This window comes from Zeugodacus cucurbitae, chromosome 3 (genome assembly GCF_028554725.1).
Source record: "Zeugodacus cucurbitae isolate PBARC_wt_2022May chromosome 3, idZeuCucr1.2, whole genome shotgun sequence".
Lineage (NCBI taxonomy): Eukaryota > Metazoa > Arthropoda > Insecta > Diptera > Tephritidae > Zeugodacus > Zeugodacus cucurbitae.
This window is the reverse complement of record NC_071668.1, coordinates 39,262,374-39,279,869: the sequence shown is the minus strand read 5'-3', so window position 1 is coordinate 39,279,869 and position 17,496 is coordinate 39,262,374. Positions and strand designations below refer to the sequence as shown.

General features: G+C 34.9%; 1 protein-coding gene across 5 annotated transcripts in view; it reads right to left on the bottom strand.

Moving 5' to 3' along the window:
- The window catches only part of LOC105220257 (FERM domain-containing protein 3), a 363,284-nt gene that overhangs the window by 215,283 nt on the left and 130,505 nt on the right, over positions 1-17,496 (bottom strand). For 3 of the 5 annotated variants that reach the window (XM_054226407.1, XM_054226405.1, XM_054226410.1), the window contains 4 exons: positions 9,165-9,269; positions 9,066-9,108; positions 8,345-8,518; positions 7,913-8,292 (listed from right to left, as the gene is read on the bottom strand). In XM_054226407.1, the coding sequence (XP_054082382.1) occupies positions 7,913-8,292; positions 8,345-8,518; positions 9,066-9,108; positions 9,165-9,245 (678 nt within the window). In that variant the 5' untranslated portion in view covers positions 9,246-9,269. Of the gene's footprint in view, positions 1-7,912; positions 8,293-8,344; positions 8,519-9,065; positions 9,109-9,164; positions 9,270-10,379; positions 10,692-17,496 lie in introns of those variants that run through there. The other 2 variants (XM_054226406.1, XM_054226408.1) reach the window with 2 other exon arrangements.

Genomic DNA, 17,496 nt, shown 5'->3' with positions numbered 1-17,496 from the left:
TCAAGTTGAAGTAAAACCCCCGATAACCCTATGGAACTGGCATCGGTATGCACTTCGTGACTTTTCATTGGATCGAATAAAACTAGTACTGGTTGACAAGAAAGCGCTCGCTTTAATTTCTCGAAAGCCATTGCATGATCGTCTGTCCAGTTAAAAATTTGCCCTAAAAACTTTACCGTTCTCGCCATGAACGTACATTTGCTTGGCTTTAGCGTAAGTCCCGCTTTTCGTACTGCATCTAAAAACTCGGCTAGTACCTCCACACCTTCTCTAACTGTCTTGGTTGCAATAATTTCTTCGTCCACGTAACTTATAATCTTGTTTCGGTTTCGTAAACCATGTACAAGATGAATTATCATTTCTTGGAAAACCATTGGTGCATTTCGTAGCCCAAATGGCATAACATTGTACTCAAATAACCCCTCCGGAGTTATAAATGCTGTAAACTTTTTACTGTCTTCGTGCAATGGGATCTGGTAGTACGCCGCAGTCATATCAAGAGTCGTGAAAAACGTATTACCTCCCAACTTTGACAATTGCTCTTCTACGATCGGCATTGGAAATTGCTTTTTGAATGTAACTGCATTTAGTGCTCGGAAGTCGACACACATTCTGTCTTCACCATTCGCCTTCTTTACGATTACAACTGGAGCTGCATAAGGTGATGAACTTTGTCTTATGATATTATGATTTAATAGTTCGTCGATGATTGTTGCCAATACTGGTCTTTGTATAAACGGCACCTGATAGTGTCTACCTACTACTGGCTTCTCGGTGTCCACCTGGATCTCCATACAAGTGGTCTTACATCGTCCAAGCTTTGCCATGTCTTCTGCGAAACAGTCATCATATTTTTGTAATAATTCGCGTACATCATTTAATTCGTCATTATTCAATGTTTTGTCAATAGTGTAAATGTCATCTTTATTCTTCTGTACGTGCATGTTACCCGATTTAATAACTAAAGTACAATCTTTCTGACATAAAACATCTCTTCCAATAAAGATGTCGTACGGCATAAATTCGTCAGGTACTACCTGTAGTTTCGTATTTATTTTGCAGCCATCTATATCTAATTCAACGTCGATATCATCCTTGCTATGAACAGTTGCACCCTCAAAACCTTCTAACCTCTTAACAGAAGCCTTCTTTACAACACTGGCTGGAACTTTTGATTCAGTTATAAGTGACGTATCGCTTCCCGTATCAATAAAAGCTAAGTATGGCTGACCGTTCATTTCCACGTTTGATATTAGTGGTGGATATGTATTCTCACTTAAGACTTTAGCTACTGTTGTCTTGTCGGAGCGACAAGACTTTGACTCGTGTCCTATCTTGTTGCATTTACTGCACCTGGCTTTGCGTTGTGGCTTTGAGCACTTTGCTGCGATGTGCCCATATTCATTACAATTAAAACATTTTGGCGAATTCTTGCCCGTATTGGTATATTGAGCAGAATAATCGTTAAAATTCTTATGACTCTCTATACCCTTTGGTACCCATGGTAGATTTGACAAACTTTCAAGTGATCGGAACAGATCATTGCACGTTGGAAATCTCATTGCCATAAGGGTTCGTGTTAAATTACTATCGTTCAACCCCCCAAGAATGTACGCATTTATTGATCCTTAGTCAATCTTACCTCGTCTACCAATATTTAACATTGTAAAATAATATTGTGTAAATGTTTCATTTACACGTCGTTTGCGCTTCGACATTTCGGTGTGTACTTCTGCTGCGCACATTGTAAATGGAAAATCATGCTGGAATGCTTCTACGAAAACAGACCATCGTTGGAACACATTTTGTGCGTCAAGCCATTCTTTGGCTACGCCTTTTAACTTAGACTGAGCTGCTAACAAAATTTCTTGCTCACACCAACCATATGCCTGTTGGAGTTGCGTTACCTTTTCAATAAATTGCTCCGAAGTTAACGTTCCTTTTAATGGGACAAAATCAGGTAATAAGCCAATAATATTGTGTAGTTCACTTCGTTTCCATTCACGTTGTGTCGTGGTTATCACTGGTGATAGCCCTGTTGGTGTCGTTGATCCTTCACCTTCACGTTCTGATGGTGTCGTTTGCGTTGCCGCCTCACCATCAATTGTATCATTAGATGAAATATCATTATTACTTACGTTGGCCGGAACAGTTGGCGCTAACGATGTATGCCTCACCTGAACTGCCACTAGATCACTCACAGACTTGGCAAGTCCCGCAATAATATCGCGCATCTCGTACATTTGTTTTTGCATAGCAGCAACTTCACTGCTTTCCTCAACTTCTTCAGCATCAACTTCTTCAGAACCGTATATTTCTTTCAGTTTCAAAACTTTCGTTGCTTTATTGCCCATAACCGTCGCACCTTGGTTCTGTAGCAATTTGTTGAGTTGATCAACTCTCAGCGTATTAAATTTGATCATTTTTCTCATATTTTGTTTAGCAGGTTAACTTTTTGCCACAAATCGTTGAAAAGTGATGAAATTCTTTTCATTCGTTGCCAAATGCCGTCGTTGTCGTACTCTCCGACCGTTTACTCGTTGCTGACAATTCTGTCCGCCGTTTTCTTAAAAGTTCTCGAACGTTGCTCATCGCGTTATTACAAATTGAAGAATTTGTGTCCTTTTTGTTTTTTGCTTTTCGTAGCTTAATTGCTGTACTCGTTGTGTCCGTTGCAACCAATGCTGACACTTAATACGTTTACCCTTTTTATTTGTTGGGATTTCTTTCGTTTACTTTGCGCGTTACTCGCCGTGGACAACTCTCTGCTGCCTCTCTTTGCGATGCTCTCTTTAAACGTTTAGAGCCGTTTGCGCTACTTTACGTTTACTCTTTGCTCGTTGAGAATTTACGTTTCTCCTTTAGCATTCAGATGTTTGCAGTACTCGTTGATTCCGTTGAATTCTCACTGCCGTTGGTGGTTTTTCTCTTCGTTTGTTCGCTGGTGACGTCGGCGCTTTTGTGTATTTTTGTCGTTCACAAACTAATTTGCACATGCGTGGTTTTTCCACAAATTCGTATATTGCGATTTCTATCCCACTTCTGAGATGTCAAGAATGTCCGAATGAATGAAATAAATAACTCGCACACACATTATTTACTTAAACTATTTTATTATAATTATATGTTGAATAAATAAATGATTTCAATATGTACTGGAGCTAAGCAACAACCGCTCTGCTCGAGAGTCAACCAACGAATCTCTAGTCGTAAACTGTCGGTGACATTTGTAATAAGAAGCTTCAGTGTATCTACATCGTTTATGTATTCTTCATTAATTACAATTTTATTGTCTTTTTTTAAGCACTGAGTTAAAGGTTTAGAATTTTTGGAAAAATCCCTAATAAATTTCCGATAAAAGCCAACTAATCCCAAAAATTGTTTAATCTCTTTTTCAGTTTTTGGCAATGGGTATTTCAATATGGAATCTATTTTATTAGGGTTGGGCTTGATTCCCTCTGGGGTTACAATATGCCCGAGAAATTCAGTTTCTTTCTTTAAAAATTCCGTTTTTTCAATGTGTACTTTTAAATTTGCTTCACTAAGCCTGAGAAATACTTTTTCAAGAACGTCCATATGTTCTTGAAGTGAAGTGCTGAAGACAATAATATCATCCAAGTACACCATACAAACATTTCCGATCAAACCATTTAAGACTGTATTCATCAGCCTTTGAAATGTCGATGGCGCATTCTTCAGACCAAACGGCATACGTAAAAACTCAAAATGTCCATTCTGTGTAGAAAATGCTGTTTTCATTCTATCCAATGGATTCATTTCAATTTGATGGAATCCCTTTGTTAAGTCAAATGTACTAATATTTCATCCATAATAGGAATAGGATACTTGTCACTTACGATAATTTATACATTTTACGATAATCTACTACAATTCGCCATTTTTGTATATTAGAAGCATACAGTTTCTTGGGTATAACCCAGATTGGTGCAGAATATGGCGATTTGCTGTGACAAATTATACCTTGAGCCAACATTTCTTTAATTTGTTTCTCAACTTCTAAGTTATGTACTTGAGGATATCTGTAGGATTTGACGTATATGGGGTCTTCATGTATCGTCTTGATTTTATGTTTAATCTTATTAGTGAACGTTAATATATCACCTTATTTATAGAATATTTGTTTGTATTTACATAACAGTTTTTTATACTCAAAATCTCTTCTTTGTTTAGATGTTCAAGTCTAAATTGTGATTCTTTCGATTCACTGATCATATTTAAATTTTCATAAAAACCGCATGTTTTTGAATTAGTATTATTTAAAAATTTATAAATAACATCGTTTAAAATTAAGTTTTTATTAGCAATATCAATTTTAGCATTAAGTTGCTGTAGGATATCATAGCCTAATAAACCATCGTATTTTGTAGATAAATCAAAAACATAGAATATCAATTCAGCCTTTTCTTTTATATTACTTGTATACACCTTTTGAATTTTATTTAATGTTACTTTCCCTGTAACTGTTGTTAAGGTGATTGACTTTGTTTTTTTTTTCAATTATCAATTCTACTTTTGGTAAGTATCCGAGGCTTCTAGCCGAAAATTCTCGTTATCCTGCTCCATAGGTTCAGGAATTCCGTAACGTCGAATCCTAGATTGATTTCAACTATTCCCTCCATTATATATTGGCCGTGATTGCATTGCTGAATTATTACTTGAATTTTTTAAAGTATTACTAAAATTATTATTACCATTATATTGTGTGTTATGATTTGGATTTTGTGTGTTATTATTAAAAGGAGTATTGAAAATAGGAATTTGCTGTTGAAAGTCAGTAAAACTATTATTATAAGGGAGATATTGTTGCGCATTAGTAGCGTAATTATTATGAGCTGAAGTTAAGTATGAATTTGTATTTTTGTAATTGTTAAATTGTTGTTTTGTTTGTGTTAAAATATGCTTAGATTTTAATATTCTTTTCTACTACAACATTATCGTAAACATCGTTTTCTTTTAAAATTCTAATAACGGATTTCACGTCTGAAACCAAATTGGCATTAACTAATCCTACTAAATGAATAGGTAATTCTCTCTTAAGAGTTTTTAAACTTATTCGTTGTAATTCCACATTAAGAAAGTTAATAGTGGAAATGTCTGATTCTTTTAACTTAATACTATCTTTAATCTTACATACTTCTGCATTTATTTCTTCACATAGTTGCTTAACGCTACCTCTGTATTTTATATTACTTACTAATAATATTAAAGTAGTAATAGGTGTGGGATCTGCAAATTCATCGATTAAAAGGCATTTCAATATTTCCCAGCTCGCAGGTTGCTCTCTTCTCACTACATCCAACGCCAGTCCACGAAGAGTACTTACAACGCATTGAAAATAAAAAGGTTTTTCCTCTTGTGTAAGAGATGACGACGCAGGCATTACAGCATTTAAACTGTCAATATATAAAGCCAGGTAATTTTTGTTGCCATCGAATGGAGCAATCAGTTTTATGCTCTGCACGGTTCGTTCTCTTCTCTCTCGTACCAAATTTTATTTCCATAGCTTTATTTATGGCTTAGTTATGACACTTTCGGCAGTAGTCCGATTTTGCTCATTTTCGAAAGCAACATTCCTATGATGTCAAGAAACACGTGTTTCATCAAGATATCTTAATTTTTACTCAAGGTACAGCTTGCACAGACGGACGAACATACAGACATCCAGAACACCACTCTTCACCCTGATCACTTTGGTATATATAATACTATATCTAACTCGTTTAGTTTTGGGTGTTACAAACAACCGTTATGTGAAAAAAACTATTATACTCTCTTTGCAATCGAACATTTTATACTCTCGTATGGTAAAGAGATAATCCTAATTGAGAAATATAAAAAAAAAATTATTTTTCACAGTGAATGCAAATTTCTTACATCAATGTAATATGTATTATAAATTTTATTAATTAAATGCGGTATTTTAAATGTTTAAATTTTAATGAAACGTTTTTACAAACAGTCTTACATATACAAGTGACAGTCTTACATATACAAGTGACATTAATATAACACACATTTTGGCCTCCATATTCGGCTTATATACATAGGGTATAAAGTCCATTGAAAGTTGGAAATCCTAATATTAGGTATATGGGAGTTAGGTGAAATATCTGAGAGACTATCTGACTTACCTATATTTTCCGTAAAAAAAATGGAAGCATTGGGGTCCTCATGTTCGATGTATGGGGCCTTGAGATATGGGGGACGATTTTAAGTGCAGTATTTATGCAAAGTTCTGTTCCGATATGTTCATTAGTACCTACTTTATATATTGTAAAGTAAACGACAGCTCGACTTCAAAGTTCTTGTATAAGGGAAGTAGACGTGGTTGTGGACTGATTTTCACAACATATCATTGGGATGGAAGGAAAATATCACAAACCAAATTTCAATGATATTGGTTAAGTAGTTTCGGAAATATGGTTTTTGACCCATATTTGGATGTAATTTTTTTGAGAAAGTGGGTGTGGCCCCGCCCCTACTAAGTTTTTTGTACATATCTCTTAAACTACTAAAGCTATATCAACGAAACTTTCAGGAGACGTTTTTTTTTCAAGTATTTCCTTATATAGTCCAAAAATGGAGAAAATGGGATTATAACCACGCCCACCTCCCATACAAAAGTTATAGTGAAAATCAATAAAAATGCTTTAATTCAGCAAAAAAACACCAGATAACTTAAATTTCATCATAAAGAAGGTAAAAAAGGGCTGCATTCAAATTGGTATACAAAATTTTAAACGAGCGTGGCTTCGCCCACTTATAGGTCAAAAACCATATCACCGAAACTACTCGACCAATTTCAGTGAAATTCGGTTTGTAATATTTTCCTTACCTCCCAATGATATTTTGTGAAAATATGCGAAATCGGTTCACAACCTCGCCTACTTCCTATATACCGGAACTTTGAAGTCGATGTGAATCGTTTACTTTACAATATATAATCTAAGCACTAGTGAAGATATCGGAACAGAACTTTGTATAAAAACTGCATTTAGAGTGAGGCTCCCCCTTTCTAAAAATCGAAAGCCATAAGTTTTCAAGGCCCCTTATATCGAACATGGGGACCTCAGTGCTTCTAATCCTTTTTTTGAAGAAATTCAGAGGGAATATGTTTCTTCTAATAATATGTCTCCGTGCCCAAAACGAGTGTCATCGGGTCGTAACTTCACCTAGATCCCATATACTTACATAATATTAGGGTTTCCAACTTTCAATGGACTTTATACCATATATATGCCGAATATGTGAGTCGAATTGTGTGTAAAATTAAATAAATAAATTGCGAAAGTATAAAATGTTCGGTTACACCCTTACTGCGAGAGTATAAAAACAAACAAAAAATTTATTGGCGAAAAAATTCATAGTTGTTTTACGGCTAAATGACAAAAGTTATCAGGAAATTGCAAAAACTATTGGAAGACTATCTCATTCCAGATAGTCGTAAATAACTAAAAACAAACAAAATGATTTAGCGCAAATACAAAGTGCAGACACATTCTGCTCCTCATGGTTTTCCGAAGGACTCTAGGTCTTAATCTTCCTCAACAACATAGCGTAGGTGCTGTTTTTTGATTCACTAAACTATGTCCATGTCGTCGTACCATATTTGAAGATGGGAACGATAAGGGACTTGCTTTTATCAGTTGCCTACTCAGACAAATTCTGCTCTGGATATCAAGGCTGACATTGTTTTTGTGTGTTAACGCTCAAAGATAGACGCAATTATCGATTTCTTCAAGGTTATGACTGCCAGTCAATTCAAATTAAGAATGGCTGGTATTTTCAGATGTGAGTTATTACACTTTTAGTATATTTCAACAAAACTTTTGATATAATAATTATTTATTATGTGCGAACATATTATTTGAATAAACATAAATATACTCACAACTTCTCTACTTGTGTCCATATAGCCTATATGTGCTATAAACATTTTGCCCTCAAAATTTAATTTTCGTATTTCATTCCATCGGAAATGTTGTGTACGCTTGCCCGAAATAAATCCGCTTATACCAGAAAAGTTTATTCCGATATACATTTGGACACCCTGATGGTCTTTAACATAATGAGGTTCTATACCATATGTTTCCAGATTACGAGATATTCCTAAGAACTCATCTATTAAACTATTGGGATCTTGTCCAGGTTTTCGTTCTTTATGTTTCTTAATAATTTTTTTTTCAATTGCATCTGTTTGACGAGCAGAGAGCCGAATATGAGATATGTAGTCACCTGTGTGTATATTTTCATCGTAGTCAGCAAATTGTTCTGCAAAAGTACAAAGTAAACTGTTTGCACACAACAAAAAGAATAATTGTACCTTGTACAATTAGTGCTCCCAATGTTACTATCTCATTACTTGAACAATAAATACGTCCATGATTTAGATCGCGCTTCAATTGCTTATACAACAAAACTCTGACATTTAAACTTAAATGAAACGGTTCTGCTGGATAAAATTTTACACGAAATGAAAATATCAAAGGATGTATATCTGAAAAGAATTTAAGTATCGAGTTTATATATAGGAGTATAACATATACAGTAATCCCCGCTTAAGTGCCCCCTCTTAACATGCAAGACTTTTGAGACACTTAAGCGGGAAAGGCACTTAAATGAATCCCGCTTAAGTGGCTCGTGGTACTTACCAAGCTTTTTCTCAAATACTTCGATCTAATATTTTTTCTTTTAGAATAAAAGTCACATTTATTTCTTATTAATAACAAAAATACTTATTAATAACTGTAAATATGAAAAAACAACATTACAAGACTATGCATATGTTTTCCTTTTGACAATACTCAGCGCATTCAAAGTCAAAAATATAAAAAAGAAGGAAGGAAGAATGCAAACAATTTTGTTTTTTGTGGCTTAAATATTACAGGCATTTAAACGGGGAATTTTGTATGTAAATTTAGAGAAAAAACAACGATGCCGCAAAATATGGTCACTTAAGCGGGAAAGGCACTTAAACGGGGGGCACTTACGCGCGGATTGCTATATATATATATATATATATATATATATATATATGTATATACCTTTACATTGCTTTATTATAAGCTTTCCTAAATCCAACCATTGCTGCAAGTGAATTATTTATATTAAATTATTTTATCAACTTAGTCTTTTCTGCATACTCTTTGTTTGGTATTATCCACGTAACGCAGCCCAAAATAATCCTTCTCCTTTATCTCCAATCGGTGGCACAGTTGGTCCATAAGATAATTTCCTTTGTGAGTGTCCTAGGAGAAAGTAAAATTTATAAAACATATTTCTGAGAAATAAATAAAACCAAAAATAGCAAATGTTATATCTTCCATAAAAGACACTGTGTAAATAGGAATAGGAATGATTAATTTTGAACATTTTAATTCTTAATATTTATGTTTACTAAGATACTAAATACTAAGTATATAATGCTGAGAATGTTAAAATCTAAATATATTCAGTGTGCGTTTTCAATTTCATAATAACATACTCATAGAAACTCTTGGCAAAAACTGTAACACTGGACTTTTTAAAGATTTGCTTGGGGATATTTTCCTTTTTTATTGTCATACCAAAAAATAAAGAAATCGATATGACACTACATCTTTACTAATTCCAGCTGACCACATTATTCGATAACAGGCGTTGCTCTGCGTAAAATTATGAGTTTTGAAAAGAAAAGAAAGTTCAATTTATATTGTGTTGAAAATCATTATTTGCGATTTTTCCACAATTTTTTTTAAATAACGCAGCATGATGAACAATATATTTTTTTTTTCTGTTCCGGTGCGTAAATGTACAAAGAATATGGTTTTCCAACTCGTGAACAGGCCCCGTATAGCTGGCCGTGTGAAAAACATGGCATTTCGTGGAGTCAATCATTCTCTGTAAGTCCCTTTCAAAAATCTTGCAACTATCACATTATTCGATAACAGCGTCATAATGACTGATCCAACTTTGAGACGCAAATTATGCGGAGGCAAGCCAAAGAAATTCCACTGGATAATTCACAGCTATCCTGTTGCAGAAAAACTCGCATATTCATAGCCAATCGTATAGTTTTCGTTATGGTTTAATATGATAGCTTGAGACATGCGTTCAATTCATTCACCGCTGTTGATTTCGGAATAACAGGAAGTTTTTATCGAAAATCGCCAGTATCATTACGCCGCCAAAGCAACAATTATTATACCACTTATCTTTCATTATTCTATCAAGTGCTTCTAGAGACCGTTTGTGAGCCATTGTTGTGCACTCATCCCATACTATCAGTTTACAAATTTTCAACACTTTTACCATAACTGATTGCTTTGAAATGTTTAACACGGATGTATTAATAAGTGTTATACTGTTGGTGAACTAACCTTGAATGTGGGATTGTAATTATGTTCATTCACAATTTTAAATGACGTCATTTGAAAACAATCGTTATACATCTTGGAATTTTATAAAAAATGATTCGAATTTGGTGATTCACCGTAAAGCTACGACCACAATGGCTCTGGTGGAAAGTAACTGTGGTATTTTCACTTTTCCGCTTACGCAACAGAATCTGACTAGTTCTTTTGAAAAATTCAATGCATCACAATGCGAACAAATAACAGAGATCGAACCAAACAGATCTGATGCGTGTGCATTGTATACAATGTCCAGCTCTTATTGAAAGGCTGCACTCACGATATTCGAAGGAGGCAATCGTTGTTGTTGCTGGGGTTGTGGTTGAGCAGCACGAACTTGGCTTCTTCTCAATCGTTGTTGCTCATTGTAAGTAGCTTTTTCCTCTTCCGTACGTTCGTGCTGTACAAAAACACTTTGTTTCACTGTTTCAATAATTTACCTTTTGAAAAACTAAAATAAAGAAAGCAAACAACCGAAATTTAACGATTCAAATATTTAACAAATTAATTCCAAAAATCAAAACAAAATTGAAAAAAAAAATTATGGAATAATGTAATTTTTATAGATAGACTAGCTTCGCACGGGTTTAAACAATTAATTTAATAGTTATAAGTTTTTAAACACTTATACACACTCTCCCATACATATGTATGTATGTACTTTCCCGTATCTTGCGTAGGTACATTTTAAACAAGTAATATGAGAATAAATCGATCATGAAATTATATTTTATTTGCAATGAGCTAAAACCTGATTACGACCCCTAGTCTTTGGTGTCCGTTGGGAACGCTCAGAGTTCGACGCCCTAGTGCGAGCTTGTATATTCCTAATATTTTGTTCTTCAAGCCGCTGCACACGCTCCGTACTCTACTCTCAAGCGCGAACTTGAGAGGTTTTGTCAGCAAGCGCTGCGAGCGCTCGTTGTTAGACTCTCTAGCACGCGATTGCTATGCGAAGAGATTGACTTGCAAGACGATTTTCAGTTTCAGATTAAGATTATCCATCACGGAGTCTTTTTGATACCCTCACCTGGGAACTATTTCCAAAAAGTAGAAGTAGTTTTTGAATTTATTCATTACAAGCATACATACAAGACTTTCCTCTTTATAATACGAGGGCTGCTATATATATTTATGGCCTAGGCAACACTAAGTGTTGCCAGGTGCAATCTGACATTTCCATTGGAAAGTTTGACATTTTTTAGCATAACATCACTCAGAACGTTTTGTCATTTAATCGTGAATTGTTTTATTTACAGGGAATAAAAAAATTCATCTCGGCCAAAAAATGGAATTAACTCGTGAACATTTTCGTGCGATCATTTTTTCACAACTTTCGGCGTGGATTATCGCGACAAGAGTGCAACGATGAACTAAAATCTTTGTATGGCTATGAAGCACCATCCTATAGCACTGTGAAAAACTGGTACAAGGAATTCAATACCTTCAGATAGAGGCATGCCTATGCATTTCTCCCACCAGCATACTTTCGATATTGCATGAACACTTGGCCATAAAAAAGGTTTGTTCTCGTTGGATCCCGCACAATTTGACAATCACTCAAAAAAGTGCTTCGAAAATTGGTTTGAGCGCATGCAAAAGTGTATAAATCTTGATGGAGAATATTTAAAAAAAACAATAAAACCATTTTCGTTAATAAATATTGCTATTTTCATTATTAGGCCAGAAATATATATAGCAGCCCTCGTGGTATAGATATTTTTTATACATATTTCTTTATTTATTGAATCTGCTAAAGCCTAACAATAAGTAAGAAAATCTTAAATCTATTTACTAAAAAAAGCTCAGGAATGTGGTTGAGCTGTTTTGTAGAACGGGTACTAGCAAATTGTTTATTTTAACTGTCCGACATGTTTCCGATCTTTGCGAGAATGTAACATGCTTGCATTTTTGCTCATTAATATTTATACGCCAGTTGGCTAGCCGTTCTTCGTCAAAATTTAAGTGCTCCTCTAATACTCTTGATGCTCTGATAGGGCTTTTGTTACGGCTTACTAGAGCTGTTTCATCCGCAAAAGTGGATGTCAATACGTTATTAGCTGTTAGAATGTCTGCAGTATATGTATATTATGTACAGAGTTGGGCTCGTTCTTCTGATATGAAATCTGCAACTTTAACTGTAAACTTCCTGTTTCTTAAATATGACTCCAAAGTTTAATGCAATTCGTAAGGTAAAGTGGTTTTTATTTTCCATAAGAGGCCTTCATGCCAGATCTTATCGAACGAATATACAGTGGAACTTCTCTAACTCGAATCACCATAATCCACAAAAATATTTCGAGTTAGAGAGACTTTGAGTTATGGAATTTTCTTTAAAGCATATACATTTTCAAAAAGGTGTAATATATAGATTTATACACTGTTTTATTTATTTACTTCGTACAATATTTTATGGACATACGTTAAAAGATGTTTTCTGTAATTTTGTTTGTTGCATTTTGCTATTGTTTGGCTCTTGACGTCTGTATCCCATGCCTTTGTTAGATGTTTTAAACAATCCATAAGTGTAATATTATATTTTTTGTTAGCCTCCGTACGATATAGAGGGACTCTTTTAAAATTCTGCCTCGATAGTAAAATTAAAAATTTGTATGAAAGTTGCCTTCTATTGCCACTTCAAAAGTTCGAGTTATGGAGAACTTCGTGTTATAGAAATTCAAGTTAGGGAAGGACATTTGTATGCAATTTTGCTTCTAAACGCTATTGCCAAATCAAGTGTTCGAGTTATAGAGATCTTCGAGTTATAGAAGTTCGAGTTATGGAAGTTCGACTGTATATAAATATATATATATGGGTTGGTATTGTATTATTTTCGTGGAGGAAAGGAGACATTTTTGACAGTAAAACTTTTTCGGATATTTTGGAAATACAGGGTAAGAGACTTATTGGTCTGTCGGAAGACGACTGTGTAAAGTCTTTCCCAGGTTTACCTATTATAATGATCTGCGACTTTTTCACGAAATTGGATAGTAGCCGAAATCAAGAATTGCATTAAAGAGCAAGGAGAGTATAGGGCAAATTTGGCAACTTAAAAGTATTATTTGGGCAAATAGGTTGAAATACCTTTTCTAGGTGATTTTTCTAAGTGCCATTTCTTCATCACTACGAGCCCAATTACCATTCGACTGTCTTATAGGCATGTTGGAGTCTACTGGTGGCCTAAAAGACTTTGAGGCTTTCCAAAGGAAGTTCTGCTCGCTAGAATTTGGGAATAGTTTCTTTATATAATTTTCAGAGTTGTATTCTTCCTCGCATTTTAGCGCTTTTTTAACTTTACGTACAGCAGATTTCAGTTGAAGCAGAGATGAAGGAGAACGACTTAACTGCCATTCACGTCTACCTCGCCTTTTCTCACTTCATTATGAAAAAAATTTGTGAGCGCTCAAAGTGTACGGACGTGTTTTAATGCGCTCCGTGATTTATTTGAATTCATTTAAAGCAATCTCTCTGAATGCCTACTTCAGCTTTGTTGAGCCTACACAATCTGCTCCAACAAATAAACAATCCAACGGTGAGAAAGATGAGTCATCGAAGCGCTCTGCCGATCAGCTGAAGGAATCAACAGAAGCAGAACAAAACAGTAAGTGCACAACAACAAAACAACAGACAATAGCAAGCAAGCAAGTAGCAGCAAACGAGCGGACACCAAAGGGAAAAACAATGCAAGGTGAGCATGTACCAAAAAGAAAAACACCATCTGTACAGATTGGTATTGACCGCTACGTCAATATTAAAAGGAAATCAAGTCCTTTAAAGTCAGCGGTCAATTCCAAAAAATTCCAACGCGCCACACTTGATACAAACAAGCCAGGAACTTTAAATGGCAACAGATTTGCCATACTAAGCAATGGATCGAACGACGATGCGAAGGGTACCACCGCAGTCGTGAATGCCAAGTTCATTTGCGAGAGCGTAGCTCAAATGTACTTTTTGCATAACTAAGTGAAATTGGAGGTACTAACAATTTTCATATAGTGCCTTTGAAAAAAGGCAATATAGATGAAACTAAAATACAGTCCTACACTGAGAAAGGTTTTATGGATATAGTGAAATTTTTGTCAAATAACAATAAAAATTCTTATCAACTGATTCTTATCAACTGAAGAGCTCGAAAGGCCTAGTTGTTGCTGTAAAAGGCATAGAGTCTTCGGTAGAGTCTAATGATGTCAAAGAAGCCCGTGAAGAATGCTAATATCTTCAAATGAATGTAAATATCTTCAATACAAATAAGGTACCACAAAAACTGTTTAAAATCGAATTGCTGCCAAACTCTAACCGAATTAAAAGGAATGAAACCCATCCAATATACAACTTAAAATATTTGTTACATCGTAGAATTACCGTTAAAGAACATCATAAAAGAAATGGTCCGGTACAATGCACCAACTGCCATGAGTATGGGCATACCAAGTCTTATTGCACTCTACGCAGTGTTTGTGTGGTATGTGGTGATTTACACCCTACATAAAAATGTACTCTTAAAAAAGAGGATACAAATAAACAAGTAAGGAAGGGCTAAGTTCGGGTGTAACCGAACATTTTATACTCTCGCAATTTATTTAACTTTATTGATATTATATAATACGCAATTTGACCCACATATTCGTCATATATATTGTATAAAGTCCATTGAAAGTTGAAAAACTAAATATTAGGTTAGAAGCACCGAGGTCCTGATGTTCAATATATGGGCCCTTGAAAGCCTATGGTCCGATTTCGGCGATTTTTAGAATGGGGTTGCCACACTATTAACATAGTATTTGTACAAAGTTCTGCACCGATATCTTCACTAGTACTTACTTTATATATTGTAAAGTAAACGATTCTGATTGTCTTCCAAGTTCTGGTATATAGGAAGTAGGCGTGGTTGTGAAGCGATTTGGCCTATTTTCACAATATATCATTGGGATGTAAGGAAACTATTACAAACCAAGTTTCATTGAAAGAGGTCGAGTAGTTCCTGAGATATGCTTTTAGACCCATAAGTGGGCGATGACACGCCCATTTTCCATTTTGTAAAAAAAATCTGAGTGCAGCTTTCATCTGCCATTTCTTATGTGAAATTTAGTGTTTCTGACTTTTTTCGTTAATGAGTTAAGCAACTTTTTGTAATTTTCAACCTAACTTTTGTATGGGAGGTAGGCGTGGTTATGATCCGATTTCTCATTTCATTTTTGGGCTGTATTAGGAAGTGGCTAAAAAAAAACGACTGCAGAAAGTTTGGTTTATATAGCTCTATTGGTTTACGAGATATGTACAAAAAACTTACTAGGGGGCGGGGCCACGCCCACTTCCCCAAAAAAATTACATCCAAATATGCCCCTTCATAGTGCGATCCTTCACACCAAATTTTATTTCCATAGATTTATTTATGGTTTAGTTATGGCACTTTATGTGTTTTCGGTTTTCGCCATTTTGTGGGCGTGGCAGTGGTCCGATTTTGCTCATTTTCGAAAGCAACCTTCCTATGGTGCCAAGAAATAAGTGTGCCAAGTTTTTTAAAGATATCTTAATTTTTACTCAAGTTACAGCTTGCACAGACGGACGGACGGACAGACAGACATTCGGATTTGAACTCTACTCTACACCCTGATCACTTTGGTATATATAACCCTATATCTAACTCGTTTAGTTTTGGGTGTTACAAACAACCGTTATGTGAACAAAACTATTATACTCTCTTTAGCAACATTTGTTGCGAGAGCATAAAAATGCAGTAATTGTGGAGGAAATCACACTGCTAACTACAGTGGCTGCCCTGTATACTTATAAAGACTTGAAATCAAAATTATCGATGGGAATTCAAGCTCGTCGTAACCAAATGATGAATATCCCTCGTAACGAAAATATAGAAATTACAGACCAGAGTTCGATAACTGGTAATCCTAAGAATAGTCTTATCCAAGGAAGCTATGCAAATGTGCTAAAAGGCAGCGTTGTGCAAATGCAACAACCCTAAAATCCACCTAATGGAGGTATTGAAAATATGATCCTAAACCTTTCTCAATGTATGACACAATTTATGTCTAGCATGCAAAACATGATCCAAGATTTAATCAAATCACAAAACCAAATGCTTAAATATTTGTATATGGAATGCCAATGGTATAAAACAACACAAACTGGAGATAATACGATTTCTGACTGAAAAAGGCATAGATGTTATGCTACTGTCAGAAACTCATTTAACAAATAAGAAATATTTCTTTATACCGGGATATAGACTTCATGCTACAAATCATCCTGATGGAAAGGCGCACGGTGGAACAGCAGTATTGGTTAGAAATCAGTTAAGCCACCACGCTTTAGAACCGCATGCTACAGCCCAGTTACAAGCTACAACAATATCTTTGAAAAATCAGGGTTCTGACCTCAACCTAACTGCTATATATTGTCAACCTCGCTTTAAAATTACAGATTGCGAATTTCAACACTTTTTTGGAACGCTAGGTCCAAGATTTCTAGCAGGTTGAGATTACAATGCAAAACACATGTACTGGGGCTCACGTCTTATTTATCCGAAAGGACGGCAGCTGTACTACACTATTATCAATAAGCAGAATAACCTTGATATAATATCTCCTGGTAAGCCGACATACTGGCCCAGTGATAGAAACAAAATACTAGACTTAATAGATTTTGCTGTAGACAAAAATATAGGTAGATCTCTAATAACAGCAGATACATGTACTGACTTATCTTCAGATCATTCTCCTGTACTAAAAAAGTTTTGCGAACAGCCCATGATAGTTGAGCCGAAAGTTTCTCTAACAACTCATAAAACAAACTGGTTGAAATATAGAAAATATATCAGTAGCTACATTAACTATGTAGATTTAAAAATAAATACAGGAAGAGATATGGATAACAGTATAGAAGAATTTAATGATGTTGTAACTAATGCAGCTGTCTTGGCAACACCAAAAAGAAACATTAAGGCTTTTAGAAAAATCATTAATAATGAAATAGAAAAACTTGTGATACATAAAAATGTACTCTTAAAAAAGAGGATACAAATAAACAAGTAAGGAAGGGCTAAGTTCGGGTGTAACCGAACATTTTA